At 47.6% G+C, this 17,673-nt stretch overlaps 1 protein-coding gene across 1 annotated transcript in view; it reads left to right on the top strand.

Annotated features, from left to right (window-relative positions):
- Positions 1 to 14,891, top strand: part of LOC140347084 (disintegrin and metalloproteinase domain-containing protein 9-like) — a 34,866-nt gene extending 19,975 nt beyond the window's left edge. Inside the window, exons 14-23 of the mRNA XM_072433416.1 lie at positions 9,027 to 9,117; positions 9,277 to 9,382; positions 9,682 to 9,865; positions 10,323 to 10,400; positions 10,525 to 10,630; positions 11,022 to 11,169; positions 11,735 to 11,837; positions 12,612 to 12,644; positions 12,924 to 12,979; positions 14,616 to 14,891. Coding sequence (XP_072289517.1) covers positions 9,027 to 9,117; positions 9,277 to 9,382; positions 9,682 to 9,865; positions 10,323 to 10,400; positions 10,525 to 10,630; positions 11,022 to 11,169; positions 11,735 to 11,837; positions 12,612 to 12,644; positions 12,924 to 12,979; positions 14,616 to 14,685 — 975 coding nt within the window. The 3' untranslated portion in view covers positions 14,686 to 14,891. The remainder of the gene's footprint in view (positions 1 to 9,026; positions 9,118 to 9,276; positions 9,383 to 9,681; positions 9,866 to 10,322; positions 10,401 to 10,524; positions 10,631 to 11,021; positions 11,170 to 11,734; positions 11,838 to 12,611; positions 12,645 to 12,923; positions 12,980 to 14,615) is intronic.
- Positions 14,892 to 17,673: the final 2,782 nt, after the last annotated feature.

Raw genomic sequence — 17,673 nt, forward strand, 5'->3', positions numbered from 1 at the left:
CCTAAATTCTGTTATTGACAATGACTCTTGGATGAGAGTCGAAACGTCTATTTTTTCTAACTGAGTCCAGATGACTACAACTGAAGCTTTTTCTACAATGAATAGGTAAGTTTATTTGCACAGCACATTTCATACACAAGGCAATTCAATGAATAAGTCAAAAGAGAAACAATTTAAATCTGCTCTGGAATAGCAATAACAATAAGCTATAAGATAGAAAATAAGAATCAAAATAAAAAAATAGGCTTAATATGTACACAAATTTACAGTTGTACAGATTTGCATATGTAGTGCAGTGAGTTTAAATCGGGGAGGGAGGTTCCTGCCTGAGGGGAGTGGCCTCTTGCCTGAGGGGAGTGGCCTCCTGCCTGAGGGGAGTGGCCTCCTGCCTGAGGGGAGTGGCCTCTCGTCCCAGAGTCCTGGAGACGTACAGGTCCTGCAGAGATGGAAGTCTCTTCACCTTCAATCACCTTCTCAGCAGAGGGCGCTGTAGTCTCTGTTTGTCCCTGTCTGTGGCTCCAGAGTACCACACAGTGATGGAGGAGGTGAGGGAGGTTTCGATGTGCAGGAAGTATATCCTCTGCTGGACCTTCTTGATGAGGAGCTGATGGTGGGCCCCCACTTGAGGTCCTGGTGATGGTGGGCTCCCACTTGAGGTCCTGGTAATGGTGGGCCCCCACTTGAGGTCCTGGTGATGGTGGGCTCCCACTTGAGGTCCTGGTGATGGTGGGCTCCCACTTGAGGTCCTGGTGATGGTGGGCCCCCACTTGAGGTCCTGGTGATGGTGGTGCAGAAGTCCACGATCATCTCCACTGTCTTCTGGGCGTTGAACTCCAGCCGCTCCACCTCCTGTAGACGGACCAAGATGAGCCCGATGAGGGTAGTTGACCTTTGAAACCTGTTCTACGTTGAACCACTCATGGACCAATGATGGAACACGTCTATAACTAATCCCCTCTCGTAGTCACGAGAGGGGAGTCAATCTCGTGAATAGTGTCACGGTGGCACCATTTATTTCTCAGAAGATTTAATAATAAGTTGATCGTAAACCCTAATGTCATTGTTGTGGTCCAAGCCAAAAGGAGCCAGGTCTCTTTCGAAGGACGGAGTTGACAAATGTATTGGTGTTTCCACGGGGGTCTCGTGCCATCGTAGACCTGATGGTGTAATCCTGCGTTCGAAGTCCGTACTTCGGAGCAGCCGGCCTGAAAGACGAGCTGCCCTGGGATTGGCTGTGTGCGGTCGAGGGTGTGGTCCTTTCAGAGTGTCTCGATGGAGTCTTTCATCTGCTGTGGAACATCTGCTCTGTCTTTCCCCGTGAAGACTTCAGACTTATGGACGCCCTCCAGGAGATGAGAGGAATTGTCAGTCAGACCTGTGTTGACAGTGTTAAAGTCCGATTTTAAACCTCTCTCCTCAAGATGGCGCACTTGTACATTGAGGCGGCTGCACATTTCCTGCAGCAGCTTCACTTTTGTCTTCAGTTTGTTGCCCTGCTCCCTGACCTTCTTTGTCTCCTCTGTGGCTAAGTCAAATTCCTCTTTGGCAAAGTCCCGATCCCGTCTGGCGAAGTCCCGCTCCCATCTGGCGAAGTCCCGCTCCCATTTGGCGAAGTAGCACTCCTGTTTGAGTTGAGCTTCCTCGCTTTTACTCGCCACCGCACCCCTCAGAACGGCTTCTTCACTCCTCAGAACGGCTTCTTCACTCCTCAGAACGGCTTCTTCACTCCTCAAAACGGATTCTTCACTCCTCAAAACGGATTCTTCACTCCTCAAAACGGATTCTTCACTCCTCAGCTCAGACTCCTCCTTTGACTTTTCCTTTTCCCTCTTCTCAATTTCTGCCAAGTGATGAAAGTTTAATTTCTGCAGATCAAGAGCATGAGACAGCAACAGCTGCTCTTTTTCTTTCATGATTCCTGAAAGGAGTTGTTCCCTCAGAAGCGCCTCCTTTTCCAGATGTTCCTGCCTGATCTCTTCCATTGCTTTCTGGTGATCCAGCTCCAATTCCTGACGTACTTTCTGGAATTGATTGGACGTCTTTAAGCGGTATTGGTGCAGAAGCTGAGCACTTTTTGCCGCCATCAGGGCGTTTTTCTCATCATCAGTCTCTTTCCTGTAAGCGTTTAGTTTTTCATCTATGTTTTTCCGGATTCTTTCCTTTTCTGCCTCGAACTCTTTTTCCAACCGAGTTTTCACTTGTTCCACTTTTTGCCGACTCTTTGCTTTAAGTTTCTTTATATTGTTGGCCTGGCGCTCTTGTAATGTAGTTTTGACGTCCTCCAGGGTGGAATTTCCATCCCATTCAGCGTTCATGGTTGCTTTGAATCTCTCTAAATTTTTCTCAGATTCTTTCTTGAGTCTTTCTTCTTCCTCTGTCCTCTTTGTCAAAAGTGACTGGCGCAGAGTCTCCACTTGTTCTTCGTGCTCATCCTTTTGACGTCTTTTCTCCTCTTCAAGTTCTTCTTCTTGTCTCTTCATGTAATTTTCAAGAGTTGTTTTGAATCTCTCTAATTTTTTCTCAGATTCTTTCTTGAGTCTTTCTTCTTCCTCTGTCCTCTTTGTCAAAAGTGACTGGCGCAGAGTCTCGAGTTCCTCTTCGTGCTCAGCCTTTTGACGTCTTTTCACCTCTTTGAGTTCTTCTTCTTGTCTCTTTATGTAATTTTCAAGAGTTGCTTTGAATCTCTCTAAATTTTTCACAGATTCTTCCTGCTGTCTTTCTTCTTCCTCTGTCCTCTTTGTCAAAAGTGACTGGCGCAGAGTCTCAAGTTGCTCTTCGTGCTCAGCCTTTTGACGTCTTTTCTCCTCTTCGAGTTCTTCTTCTTGTCTCTTCACGTCATTTTCAAGAGTTGCTTTGAATCTCTCTAAATGTTTCCCAGACTCTTTCTTGAGTCTTTCTTCTTCCTCTGTCCTCTTTGTCAAAAGTGACTGGCGCAGAGTCTCAAGTTGCTCTTCGTGCTCAGTCTTTTGACGTCTTTTCTCCTCTTCGAGTTCTTTTTTCTGTCTCTTCACGTCATTTTCAAGAGTTGCATTGAATCTCTCTAAATTTTTCTCAGATTCTTCCTGGAGTCTTTCTTCTTCCACTGTCCTCTTTGTCAAAAGTGACTGGCGCAGAGTCTCAAGTTGTTCTTCATACTCAGTCTTTTGACGTCTTTTCTCCTCTTCGAGTTCTTCTAGTCTCGTCTGATCAGATCGAAGGTCGAGTTCCTTCACTCTTCCTCTTTCACTCTTCAACCGCCTCTCCTCCTCTTTTCCTTCTTCTTCTTGTCTCTTCAGTGAGTCCTGAAATGCCTTTATTAGTTCCCAACGCTTCAGCACAGGATCAGCATCAGAGACTTTGGATGAATATAGAGGTGCTGTCACCAGCATTTCTCCAACATGTGCTTCACTGGTCTCCTCTTCTTCATTGTCTATCTCCTCTGCTTTGTGATCCCTCTCCAGCTGATTACCATGGCTCAAGGGCAGTGCTCGGCTGACATCTGGTGAAAGAGTCAGATTTTTTAATGCTGAGTTCAGGGGTAGACTAGAACATTCATCAACCGTCTCCTGCTTGGTGTCATTTGAAGATGATAATCGGCTAAAATCTGCTGGAGGTGTCAGATTTCTGAGTTCCTTCAGTCTTTCTTCAGTTTCAGCCTTCAGTCGCCTCTCTTCTTGTTCATGTTCTTGTGAATCCAGAATTGCATTTATTTGTTCCAACCTCTTCAGCACAAGAGATGTTGCCATGTCTTTAGACTCCGAAGCATCGGAGACTTTGGATGAATATATAGGTGCTATCACAGGCATTGAGGGAGCAGGATCCTCCGTCTGCATTTCTCCAAGATATGCCCGACTAGTCGCCTCTTTGTGATGATCAATATTGTCTTCTTGGTCCATCTCCAGCTGATTGCCGTGGTTTAAGGGCGGTGTTGGGCTATCAGCTGGCGAAAGAGTCAGATTTTTAAATGCTGAGTCTGTGGATAGACTAGAACATTCATCACACGTCTCTTGCATGATGTCATTTGGTGAAGGTGATGCTCGGCCAAAATCTGCTTTTAATTGTGAGTCTGTTGCATTATTATTATATTCTAGACCAGCCCCAAACAAGTCCTTTTCTTTGTAGGTCTTTGTTTGTTTGCCTTTACTTCCATTCTGGCGCATAAAGTTTTGGAAATGATTATTGATTGGTGGCCGTGGCCCAAGCCCAAGCAGCGACTTACTGGCTCCTGAACTTGAAGTTTGCTTGACCGTTTCCCTTCCATTGGCGTCTTGTAATGACGTGTTGGTAACAGGGAGAGGCTCCAGGACCGATGTCTCTCTGACTGGAGGCAGTTGAATAAGCGGTAACTTCCCCTTTTTCCTCATGAACATGGCGTTGTCCGTAACTTCAAATGTGTTTGATCAGAAATGTTCTTCTTCTTCTTTGGTGTTTAATGGCGGTCAGTATCCAAGCGTTACATTACCGCCAGACTTTATTCTTTAGTCGCAAAATGTTGACTTAAAACTCTGTGGTTGTGTTTGCATGCTGGAACTATGTGACTTTGATATGTATTTCTATGATGTCACACAGCTGTGACCATTCCAGTTGCCAAAGCGATTTTGACATCACACGTCATAGAATGTTCAGTTAGTCTGTCGTTAAACCAATGAAGATGTTAAGATGCTAACTAGGCAAGGCAAGGCAAGATTATTTGTAGAGCACATTTCATACACAAGGCAATTCAAAGTGCTTCACAGCAGGAAAATGCATTCAAATCACAAAGAAATTACAGAAACAGAAATACAATAAAATTAACTGAATTAAAAATTATCAATCCAACTGATTGTCTAAACTAATAAAATCACAAACAAAAGAGAAGAGTGCAAAGAAAAAATCCTTTCAGTCATATGCGCAGCTAAACAAAACTGTTTTTAGCTTAGATTTGAACATTGTCAAAGTAGAACCTGTCTCACATCTTCAGGAAGAATGTTCCAGATTTTAGCTGCATAAAACTGAAACGCAGATTCCCCATGTTTTGTCCTGACTCTGGCACCAGCAGGAGGCCGGTCCATGTTTACTCCTGACTCTGGCACCAGCAGGAGGCCGGTCCATGTTTAGTCCTGACTCTGGCACCAGCAGGAGGCCGGTCCATGTTTAGTCCTGACTCTGGCACCAGCAGGAGGCCGGTCCATGTTTAGTCCTGACTCTGGCACCAGCAGGAGGCCGGTCCATGTTTTGTCCTGACTCTGGCACCAGCAGGAGGCCGGTCCCTGAGGTCCTCAGAGTCCGAGATGGTTCATATGGCACTAACATATCCAAGATGTACTTTGGTGCTAGGCCATGGAGAGACTTGTACACAAGCAGAGCTGCTTTAAAGTCTCTTCTCTGAGCCACAGGGGGCAGTGCAGAGACCTGAGAACAGGACTAATGTGATGGTACTTCCTGGTTCTAGTCAGGACTAATGTGATCATACTTCCTGGTTCTGGTCAGGACCCGAGCAGCAGCGTTCTGGATGTACTGCAGCTGTTTTACAACTCGTTTGGAGAGACCAGTGAGCAGGCCGTTACAGTAGTCTAATCTACTGGAGACAAACGCATGGATAAGTCTCTCTAAATCTGGTTTTGACACTATATTTTTGATTTTGGCAATGTTTTTTAGATGGTAAAAAGCTGCTGATGTTATTGATATGACGTGGCTATTAAAGTTCAAGTCTGAGTCCATTATTACCCCCAGATTTCTAACTTGGTTTGTAGGTACTACTAAACTACAAAACTTAGCATTCATTTAAAAGTATTCAAATACTGTAGATTGATCAGGTGGTTCTACTGTTTTTGGTTTACTTTTTTACATTGTTTTTGTCAATGTAATGGTATTCAGAATAGTAGAAAAAGGTTCAGTTGTTTCATCTGGACTCAGTTTTGGATAAAACCAAACGACAATGACATCCAAGAGTCATTGTCAATTTGCAAATTTAGACCGGGAACTCAGATAGTTATTCAATTCTGTGGTAAGCCCTGCCCACTGGGCGGGCCTTCCTGAAGTAGAAAAAAAAGTTGTTTGTTTCAACAGAAACTAACCATCTTTGTTTACTATCTGCAATTTAATGGGCTATTAGTCTCCTATTGTCCCTGGCTCACTCTCTCTCCTCCCTGAGTACCTGATTAGCATCAGAATGCTCTGGGCGTCGACATCTCCAGGGATTAAAAATTCCATAACTCCATTCCTGTTTAGGAGGCCTTTCTTTTTTGGGAGTGTCTACAGATCCACGGAACTGCCATGTTATTTTGTGCCGCGGCTCCTGAAACTGCTGGGCTATTTGACAGGGTTAAATTTATTTTTCCTCTGTCCTCTTTGTCAAAAGTGACTGGCGCAGAGTCTCAAGTTCTTCATGCTCAGCCTTTTGACGTCTTTTCTCCTCTTCGAGTTCTTGTCTCGTCTGATCAGATCGAAGGTTTTCTCTGAGTTCCTTCACTCTTCCTCTTTCACTCTTCAACCGCCTCTCCTCCTCTTTTTCTTCTTCTTGTCTCTTCAGTGAGTCCTGAAATGCCTTTATTAGTTCCAAACGCTTCAGCACAGGATCAGCATCAGAGACTTTGGATGAATATAGAGGTGCTGTCACCAGCATTTCTCCAACATGTGCTTCACTGGTCTCCTCTTCTTCATTGTCTATCTCCTCTGCTTCTATCTCCAGCTGATTACCATGGTTCAAGGGCAGTGCTCGGCTGACATCTGGTGAAAGAGTCAGATTTTTTAATGCGGAGTCCAGGGGTACATTCATCAACCGTCTCCTTCAGTCTTTCTTCAGTTTCAGCCTTCAGTCGCCTCTCTTCTTCTTCTTGTTCATGTTCTTGTGAATCCAGAATTGCATTTATTTGTTCCAACCTCTTCAGCACAAGAGATGTTGCCATGTCTTTAGACTCCGAAGCATCGGAGACTTTGGATGAATATATAGGTGCAATTACAGGCATTGAGGGAGCAGGATCCTCCGTCTGCATTTCTCCAAGATATGCCCGACTAGTCGCCTCTTTGTGATGATCAATATTGTCGTCTTTGTTATCCATCACTAACTTCAGATCTGTTTGATCAGAAATGATGTTCTTCTTCTTCTTTGGTGTTTCATGGTGGTGTGTGTTAAATTACCGCCAGACTTTATTCCTAGACTTTATTCCAGCTGGCCTTCTCCCACGCCAGACTGTTGTTGTTGTTGTTGTTGGTGGTGTTTTATGGCGGTTGGCATCCGAGTGTTGCATTACCGCCAGACTTTATTCCTCAGACTTTGTCGTAGTCCTTAAAAGTTCTTCTTCCATTGCTTTGGTGTTATAAAGCCCATGAGGTCATGAGATGTCTTTGTTATTGTATCCTATAGAAGTTCACGCCAGACTGTAGACTCCATTCTTCAATTCATCTTCTACTACTTTGGTGTTTCAAAGCCCATGAGCTCAAAGCACATTAGATCATCCTCTTCCTCCTCATCCTCTGCACATTCTTCAACACACCCCAACTCTGGTTGTATTTGCGTGCTTGAACTATGACATCATAGAAATACATATGAAAGTCACACACAGCTGTGACCATTCTAGTTGCCATAGCAATTTTGACATCACACGTCATAGAACGTTCAGTTAGTCTAATGTTAAAACAATATCTGAAGGGTGAAGTCTGGCGGCAATGCAACACTTGGATGCCAACCGCCATAAAACAACAACACCAAGAAGGAAGGGAGGAAGGAAGGAAGGAAGGAAGGAGTCAGGTAGCATGGGGAGGAAGAAAAAGAGGACTGCACAGCCCGGAGGGACAAGAGATGGCTACTGAGCGATGGTGTAATAGAATATAGGTCATGTCATGTCATTTCGATGTCGTTTTAGGCCATGACATGTCACGTAAATAATATCTATGTTGTTTTTCTGTGTGCAGATGATATAAGAATATTGTTTCCTGATTAGTATTGTCCAGCGCCTCTGGATCAGCCCGGATCAGGCCATTTAATCCGTCAGGACGTTGATTATGTGTCAGGTCACCTCTGAATGAGGGTCAGGTCACCTCTGAATGAGGGTCAGGTCACCTCTGAATTAGGGTCAGGTCACCTCTGAATGAGGGTCAGGTCACCTCTGAATGAGGGTCAGGTCACCTCTGAATGACGTTCAGGTCACCTCTGAATGAGGGTCAGGTCACCTCTGAATGAGGGTCAGGTCACCTCTGAATGAGGGTCAGGTCACCTCTGAATGAGGGTCAGGTCACCTCTGAATGAGGGTCAGGTCACCTCTGAATGACGTTCAGGTCACCTCTGAATGAGGGTCAGGTCACCTCTGAATGAGGGTCAGGTCACCTCTGAATGAGGGTCAGGTCACCTCTGAATGAGGGTCAGGTCACCTCTGAATGAGAAGCTTGAATCTTTGCATCCGTGATGTTTGTTCTATCTCTTTTGGAGCTGATTTGATTGTGTGCGTCAAATGTTTGTCACTGCCTTTTAAAAGGATGCGTATTGTCATTGTTCTGGAGGGACAGAATCCTCTGTCAGGAAAAGAGTTTATCCACTTTGCACGTGAATAAACCCCCACCTTTTGAGAGAGACAAACTCTGTTTCTGTTTCATCTTTTCTTGGTAATTGTTTGCAGAAATTCCACAACAATTTTGGCGTCACGAATAGGATCTCGCGCGCTCGTGGCCCTCATCGGCCTCTCAAACCTTCACTGTTTCCACTTCTGTAGCCACAGCTGCCCTGAGGCAGACTGTGCCATTGGCCCCTCCCACCACCACCACACCCTTTTTATTGGTTCTTTTCAGATTGTAGAATGTGATGATGTCATTGTGCTTTGCCATGGAAAAATCCAAAAGTTAAATTCACAAATTATTTCTAAAAGTGACTAGACACATTAACTACGAGAGCTCTGACCACTGTGCCACTGTGCTCTGACCACTGTGCCACTGTGCTCTGACCACTGTGCCACTGTGCTCTGACCACTGTGCTCTGACCACTGTGCCACTGTGCTCTGACCACTGTGCCATGGTCACCTCTTGTATATGTACTTTACCACACGTACTGACCGTCGTGTTTGTTGTGTGTCCAGGATGGTCAGCCGTGCAAGAACAGCGAGGCCTACTGCTACAACGGAAAGTGTCAGACGTACGACGGACAGTGTCAGGCCATTTTCGGACCCAGTGAGTGGCCCCTGACCACACCACCATGCTCTTCTTTCACTTTATTTTTAGTGCTCTTATTCCCACACTGATTCTAACCCGGCTCACTCCCGGCTCGGTCGCGGCCCCGGCTCGGCCCCAGCTCGGCCCCGGCTCAGTCCTGGTTTTGTTTCTGTGCAGAGGCCAAAGCTGCTCCTGAAATCTGCTTCAAAGACGTCAATAGTAAAGGAGATCGCTTTGGAAACTGTGGCTTCTACGGCATTGGCCACAAGAAGTGTGAGAGCAGGTACTACTACTACTACTGCTGCCGCCGCTGCCGCTACTGCTACCGCTACTATTACTACTACCGCTGCTACTACTACCGCTGCTACTACTACCACTGCTACTACTACCACTGCTACTACTACCGCTACCACCGCCACTACTACTACTACTACTGCTACTACTAGCACTACCACCGCCACTACTACTACCACTACTACTACTACGACGCTGCTGCTGCTGCTGCTGCTACCGCTACCGCTACCGCTGCTTCGACTACAGAGGCCACTGCTGTGTTCATGAGCTGGTGTGGTGCGTTCACAGACACGCTCTCTGTGGGAAACTGCAGTGCTCAAACGTCCAGTCCACCACAGTGTTCGGGATCGCACCCTCGATCATCTGGACGCCCATCAGTGGAACCAAGTGCGTGGGCGTGGACTTCAGACTCGGCTCGGACGTCCCAGATCCAGGGATGGTCCAGGAGGGGACTCGCTGTGGAGAGGACAAGGTGAGTCCAGACCAGGAACCAGTCCAGACTCCGGTCACTAGACTCCGGTCACTAGACTCCGGTCTCTAGACTCCGGTCACTAGACTCCGGTCACTAGACTCCGGTCTCTAGACTCCGGTCTCTAGACTCCGGTCACTAGACTCCGGTCACTAGACTCCGGTCTCTAGACTCCGGTCACTAGACTCCGGTCACTAGACTCCGGTCTCTAGACTCCGGTCACTAGACTCCGGTCACTAGACTCCGGTCTCTAGACTTCGGTCACTAGACTCCGGTCACTAGACTCCGGTCACTAGACTCCGGTCTCTAGACTCCGGTCACTAGACTCCGGTCTCTAGACTCCGGTCTCTAGACTCCGGTCTCTAGACTCCGGTCACTAGACTCCGGTCTCTAGACTCCGGTCTCCTCTCAGAGTAAATGTTCTGGACTTAAGCGATACTTCGGTGTCTTTGTGTTGCAGGTTTGTATGAACTTTGAGTGTCGCAGCGCTGACATCCTGAAATACGACTGTGACCCTCAGAAGTGCCACGGACACGGGGTGAGTCTGACCTCTGACACCATGACCTCTGACACCATGACCTCTGACACCATGACCCCCGGACCTCTAACCCCTGGACCTCTGACACATGAGCTCTGACCCCTGACCTTGCTGCTCACCTCAGATCTGCAACAGCAACAAAAACTGCCACTGCCACTTCGGATGGGCCCCGCCCTTCTGCCAGTTCAAAGGCTACGGAGGCAGTGTGGACAGCGGCCCCACATGGAACGGTGAGGAACTTCTGGAGGGAGGAAGAGGCAGGCAGGAAGAGGGAGGAGGAAGAGGGAGGAAGAGGAGGGAGGGACGGGGAGTAAGAGGGAGGAAGAGGAGGGAGGGACGGGGAGGAAGAGGGAGGAAGAGGAGGGAGGGACGGGGAGGAAGAGGGAGGAGGAGGGAGGGAGGGAGAGAGGGAGAGGGAGGAAGAAGAGGGAGGGAGGAAAAGGAGGGAGGAATATAGAAGACTCCAGAACATTGAAACTGAGATTGAAGTGTTCGTACCGTGACTTTGGAACACGTTTCACACTTTGTCACAGTCGTTTGAACAGTTTATGTCGTGTTTCTAATTGTTCGTTGTTTTTATGGCTAAACTTGTTTCTTCTTAAAATGCCGTGTGTTTTCCAGATAAAGACTCGTCTCTGAGGGACGGGCTCCTCGTCTTCTTCTTCCTGGTTCTTCCTCTTCTGGCTCTGGGAGCGTTTGTTTTCCTGCGAAGGAACGAGCTGCTGAGGCGGGCGGGGCTCGGGCGCAGGAAGAGGTCGCAGGGTTACACGTGAGGCCCCTGACAAACAAACAAACAAACTGACACGTGAGGCCCCTGACAAACAAACAAACAAACTGACACGTGAGGCCCCTGACAAACAAACAAACAAACTGGCACGTGAGGCCCCTGACAAACAAACAAACAAACTGGCACGTGAGGCCCCTGACAAACAAACAAACAAACAAACAAACTGACACGTGAGGCCCCTGACAAACAAACAAACAAACTGGCACGTGAGGCCCCTGACAAACAAACAAACAAACTGGCACGTGAGGCCCCTGACAAACAAACAAACAAACAAACAAACTGACACGTGAGGCCCCTGACAAACAAACAAACTGACACGTGAGGCCCCTGACAAACAAACTGACACGTGAGGCCCCTGACAAACAAACAAACTGACAAACTCACTCACTCACTAACAGACCAATTAACATAAACAAACAAACATGCATAAATAAACAAATATTTGCTTGTTTGTTTGACAAAAAAACACGCTTGAATCGACACAGACGCAGCTGTGACCAGCAGAAGGTTCAGGAACTCTTCATCTGATTGGTTGTTTTCTGTCCAGAGCCGATGGAGCCGCCGTGACGACAACCAATCAGAGCAGAGCTCCTCCCCCCAGGGTCCCCCCTCCTGCCGTCGCCCGTGGAAACAACATCGTCCGGAACGAGGTGAGTCGCTCCCACGAGGAACATTTCCACTGAATGCTCATTTTGTCACTGTTGTCACTGTCCATTAAGGGGCCCTCAGACCGCGACGTCCAAGGCGTCCAGTTTACGCTGCTGCGCCCAGCAGCCAATCAGAGTTGAGGCATGACCCGGTAAAAGACCCAAAACAAATCCCAATAAAGATTAAAAAAGATCTTAAGACGCAGCTCTTGGAGCAAATAATAATAAACTCTGCTCAGCTCTGAAGTATCTGCGGGGCCCAGACCGGTGTGTGTGACAGACGGACGGACGGACGTGGCTCGAGGTCTTGTCCCGTCCAAATTAATGTAATAGTTATAGACGTGTAAGTCCTCCAAACCCTCTGAATGTTCTGTATCATTAGCATAATTAACGTCATGAGCATCATTAACGTCATGAGCATCATTAACGTCATTAGCATCATGAGCATCATTAGCGCCATGAGCATCATTAACGTCATGAGCGTCATTAGCATCATGATCGTCATTAACGTCATGAGCGTCATTAGCATCATGATCGTCATTAGCGCCATGAGCATCATTAACGTCATGAGCGTCATTAGCATCATGATCGTCATTAACGTCATTAGCATCATGATCGTCATGAGTCATTAAAAGTCTGGTTGGTCCAGTAAAAGCTGGACACAGTGTCACATGTTTGTCACATGTTTGTCACGTGTGTCTCGGGCTTTTACTGGATTTGTCATATTCACGTTCCACTGAAACGTGATCCAGAGTAAAGTCCTGTTTGTGTCCTCAGCACCAGACTCAGCTGCTGCCGCCGCCCACTCAGGTACGTCCACTTCACCTTCTGTCACGCCTCACCTTCTGTCGCCTTGTGTCACCTTGTGTCACCTTGTGTCGCCTTGTGTCGCGCCTCACCTTGTGTCACTCCCACCTTCTGTCACACTTCACCTTGTGTCATGCCCACCTTCTGTCACCTTCTGTCACGCTTCACCTTCTGTCACGCCTCACCTTGTGTCGCGCTTCACCTTGTGTCACGCCTCACCTTGTGTCACGCCTCATCTTGTGTCACGCCTCACCAAACTCAAGTGTGTTTTGTGTTTTGAAGGTCACGGAGACGAACAGAAACGCCCCGCCCTACTCCAGAGCTCCGCCTCCTCCGCTGTAAGACATGTTCAGGATTCATGTTAAAAACACGTCAGGAACTTTAGAACCAGAAAAGGTTTATGTCCAATGAACAGAGTCACACATGGGAACTTAGAGCGCCCCCTGCTGCTCTAACGAGAACTCACTCATGCTCTCAACTGAGGGAGTTTGCCACAGTCACATGTTCTTTGTGGATCTGGAGAAGACTTTCGTCCCTCGGGGTGTCCTTTGGGGGGTGTCCTTTGGGGAGTGTCCTTTGGGGGGTGTCCTTTGGGGGGTGCTCCGGGAGTACGGGGTCCGGTCCCTGTCTGACCGGAGCAGGAGCTGTGTTCACTGCAGTAAGTCCATGACCAAGACCAGTTCCCAGTGCATGAGGGACTCCTCAGGGCTGCGCTTTGTCACCGGTTCTGTTCATAGTTTTTATGGACAAAATTTCTAGGCGCGGTCAGGTGTGGTCAGGGGTCGGAGGGTGTGGTCAGGGGTCGGAGGGTGTGGTCAGGGGTCGGAGGGTGTGGTCAGGGGTCGGAGGGTGTCTGGTTTGGGGACCACAGGATCTCATCTCTGCTGCAGACGATGTTGTCCTGAGGCTCCATCAAACCCGGACCTGCAGCTGCACTGGGACGAGAGGGAAGCGTCTGGGATGAGAATCAGCTCCAAATTAGAGGTCATGGTTCTCCAGGTGGGTGGGGGGTCCTTGTTCTCTCCAGGTGGGTGGGGGGTCCTTGTTCTCTCCAGGTGGGTGGGGGGTCCTTGTCCTCTCCAGGTGGGTGGGGGGTCTTTGTTCTCTCCAGGTGGGTGGGGGGTCCTTGTTCTCTCCAGGTGGGTGGGGGGTCCTTGTTCTCTCCAGGTGGGTGGGGGGTCCTTGTTCTCTCCAGGTGGGTGGGGGGTCCTTGTTCTCTCCAGGTGGGTGGGGGGTCCTTGTTCTCTCCAGGTGGGTGGGGGGTCCTTGTTCTCTCCAGGTGGGTGGGGGGTCCTTGTTCTCTCCAGGTGGGTGGGGGGTCCCGTTGTGGTGCAGAAGGAGCTGAGTCCAAAGACAGAGCTCTGGATTTATGGGTCACTCACGTTCTGACCTCACCTATGGTCATGAGCTTTAATGACCCAAAGGACAAGATCGAGGATACAAGTGGTCGAAATGAGTTTCCTCCGCGGGATGGCAGGGCTCTTAGAGATAGGGGGAGGAGCTCGGTCACACGGAAGGGGCTCGGAGTAGAGCCACTGCTTCTCCTAGGCTCCTCCCTGGGGGAGGAGTTTCAGGCATGTCCCATTGGGAAAAGGAAGACCCAGGACACACTGGAGGGACTATGTCTCTCGGCTGGGAACGCCTCGGGAGGAGGAGGAGCTGGAGGAAGTGTCTGGGGAGAGGGAAGTCCCTGCTTAGACTGCGGCCCCCTGAACCGGCCCCGGAGAAGAGGAAGAAGATGGACGTCTCTCAATTGATTGAAAATCAATAGATTTCAGATGAATCACACTTCTGAAGCTTCATGATTTAAATGTTGTTATTTTGAAGTTTTAAAGAAAATTAATGACATTATTTCACAGCTGCAATAATTTAAGTCTCGACGTTGTGAGTTAAAAAAACTGAGCCTTCAAATCCAGCGTCAGTGACAGAATGTTGAATGTCTTTCCGGAGCCTTAACCTCGTGTGTCGTTTCAGGAAGCCCAAACCCACCGCTGCAGCTCAGCCTCTGGTGCCTCTACGCCCCGCCCCCCCGCCTCCCCTTTAACCAACCAGGACCCTGCATCTACAGCCCTTTAACCAATCAGGAACCTGCAACCACCACTCAGCCAATAAGGAACAAGCCTGCTCCAGCCTTCATCTGCACTTCGTAAACCACTAAGAAAACCACTTCCTCTTTTGTTCGACCAATCGGGACGCAGCGTACGCCTGGACCTGTGTCACGAATGCGGGGGCGGGGTTTGTCCCTCTGCGTCTGCTGATTGGTTTGTTTGTTTCTGAATGTATCGTTCCACTGGACGCTTGTGTCTGTTTGACCCGGATGCCCCGCAGTAGAGCCGCTCTCACAGTCTGGTCAGGTTTAGGTCAGGTTTAAGTCGGGTTTAGGTCCGGGTTCAGGTCGGGTTCAGGTCGGGTTTAGGTCGGTTTAGGTCGGTTTAGGTCGGTTTAGGTCGGTTTAGGTCTGGTTTAGGTCAGGTTTAGGTCAGGTTTAAGTCGGGCTTAGGTCGGGTTTAAGTCGGGCTTAAGTCGGGCTTAGGTCGGGGTTAGGTCGGGTGTAAGTCAGGTTTAGGTCAGGTTTAAGTCGGGTTTAGGTCGGGTTTAAGTCAGGTTTAAGTCGGGTTTAGGTCAGGTTTAGGTCAGGTTTAAGTCGGGTTTAGGTCCGGGTTCAGGTCGGGTTCAGGTCGGGTTTAGGTCGGTTTAGGTCGGTTTAGGTCTGGTTTAGGTCAGGTTTAGGTCAGGTTTAAGTCGGGTTTAGGTCAGGGTTCAGGTCAGGTTTAGGTCGGGTTTAAGTCGGGCTTAGGTCGGGTTTAAGTCGGGCTTAAGTCGGGCTTAGGTCGGGTGTAAGTCAGGTTTAGGTCAGGTTTAAGTCGGGTTTAGGTCGGGTTTAAGTCAGGTTTAAGTCGGGTTTAAGTCGGGTTTAGGTCAGGTTTAAGTCGGGTTTAGGTCGGGTTTAAGTCAGGTTTAAGTCGGGTTTAAGTCAGGTTTAGGTCAGGTTTAGGTCAGGTTTAAGTCGGGTTTAGGTCAGGTTTAGGTCGGGTTTAAGTCAGGCTTAAGTCGGGTTTAAGTCGGGTTTAGGTCAGGTTTAGGTCAGGTTTAAGTCGGGTTTAGGTCAGGTTTAAGTCAGGTTTAGGTCGGGTTTAGGTCAGGTTTAGGTCAGGTTTAAGTCGGGTTTAGGTCAGGTTTAGGTCGGGTTTAAGTCAGGTTTAAGTCAGGTTTAAGTCGGGTTTAAGTCAGGTTTAAGTCGGGTTTAAGTCGGGTTTAGGTCAGGTTTAGGTCAGGTTTAAGTTGGGTTTAGGTCAGGTTTAGGTCGGGTTTAAGTCAGGCTTAAGTCGGGTTTAAGTCGGGTTTAGGTCAGGTTTAGGTCGGGTTTAAGTCGGGTTTAAGTCGGGTTTAGGTCAGGTTTAGGTCAGGTTTAAGTCGGGTTTAGGTCAGGTTTAGGTCAGGTTTAAGTCAGGTTTAGGTCGGGTTTAGGTCAGGTTTAGGTCAGGTTTAAGTCGGGTTTAGGTCAGGTTTAAGTCGGGTTTAAGTCGGGTTTAGGTCAGGTTTAGGTCGGGTTTAAGTCAGGCTTAAGTTGGGTTTAAGTCGGGTTTAGGTCAGGTTTAGGTCAGGTTTAAGTCGGGTTTAGGTCAGGTTTAGGTCAGGTTTAAGTCAGGTTTAGGTCGGGTTTAGGTCAGGTTTAGGTCGGGTTTAAGTCAGGCTTAAGTCGGGTTTAAGTCGGGTTTAGGTCAGGTTTAAGTCGGGTTTAGGTCAGGTTTAGGTCAGGTTTAAGTCAGGTTTAGGTCAGGTTTAAGTCGGGTTTAGGTCAGGTTTAGGTTGGGTTTAAGTCAGGTTTAGGTCGGGTTTAGGTCAGGTTTAGTTTAGGTTTAGGCAGAAATTCAAATAAAGGTCATTGAGAAGCGGCTTTTAAAAAGTCAAACCGGGTCAAACTTGAGCTCGTTGCTGACGTCTGTGGGTCACCTGACTGATCACATGACTGACACAAGGCCACGCCCACCTCGCTGCAGGGATTGTATTTTTGCGAATGGCAGAGGGACGTGCAAAGCCTTCTGGGAAAGCGTCTGAACTGGGACAGATTTACTCGTCCACAACGGAAGACGAGTTTGAGTGAGTGTGGACTTTATATTTGTATTTAACTTTATTTTAACCATTTTGGGGAAATTTAAGATGAACTTTACTCACATTGTATCAGATCAAGTCAATTTTGTGTTGGATTTGTTTTAATTTAGTTTCATTTGACGAAGGTGGAATTCTGTTTTAGGCTGTTTTATACCCAGTTTTGTCCTGATTTAGTCTTAATTCTCCTAGAACTAAACCAGGTCTAAACCAGGTCTAAACCAGGTCTAAACCAGGACTAAACCAGGACTAAACCAGGACTAAACCAGGACTAAACCAGGTCTAAACCAGGTCTAAACCAGGTCTAAATCAGGTCTAAATCAGGTCTAAACCAGGTCTAAACCAGGACTAAACCAGGACTAAACCAGGTCTAAACCAGGACTAAACCAGGTCTAAACCAGGTCTAAACCAGGTCTAAATCAGGTCTAAATCAGGTCTAAATCAGGTCTAAACCAGGTCTAAACCAGGACTAAACCAGGACTAAACCAGGTCTAAACCAGGACTAAACCAGGTCTAAACCAGGTCTAAACCAGGTCTAAACCAGGTCTAAATCAGGTCTAAATCAGGTCTAAACCAGGACTAAACCAGGACTAAACCAGGACTAAACCAGGTCTAAACCAGGTCTAAACCAGGTCTAAACCAGGACTAAACCAGGACTAAACCAGGACTAAACCAGGACTAAACCAGGACTAAACCAGGTCTAAACCAGGTCTAAACCAGGACTAAATCAGGTCTAAACCTAAATGAAACTAGGGTAAATAAGTGTGAATGCTGAAATGCTCTAGATTTATTTAAATAATTAATTTGACTGAAACGTTTTTTTGTTTTTTGACATTTCAATTGTCTGATTTAGTCCTTTATCATTATCACTTTAATTCCTTTTTTCAGCAGAAATATGACAAAATATAACGGTTTTGTTCAG

The sequence above is a fragment of the Eucyclogobius newberryi genome, unplaced genomic scaffold (genome assembly GCF_026437365.1).
Source record: "Eucyclogobius newberryi isolate DKJ021-1_F unplaced genomic scaffold, fEucNew1.0.hap1 SCAF_6, whole genome shotgun sequence".
NCBI lineage: Eukaryota > Metazoa > Chordata > Actinopteri > Gobiiformes > Gobiidae > Eucyclogobius > Eucyclogobius newberryi.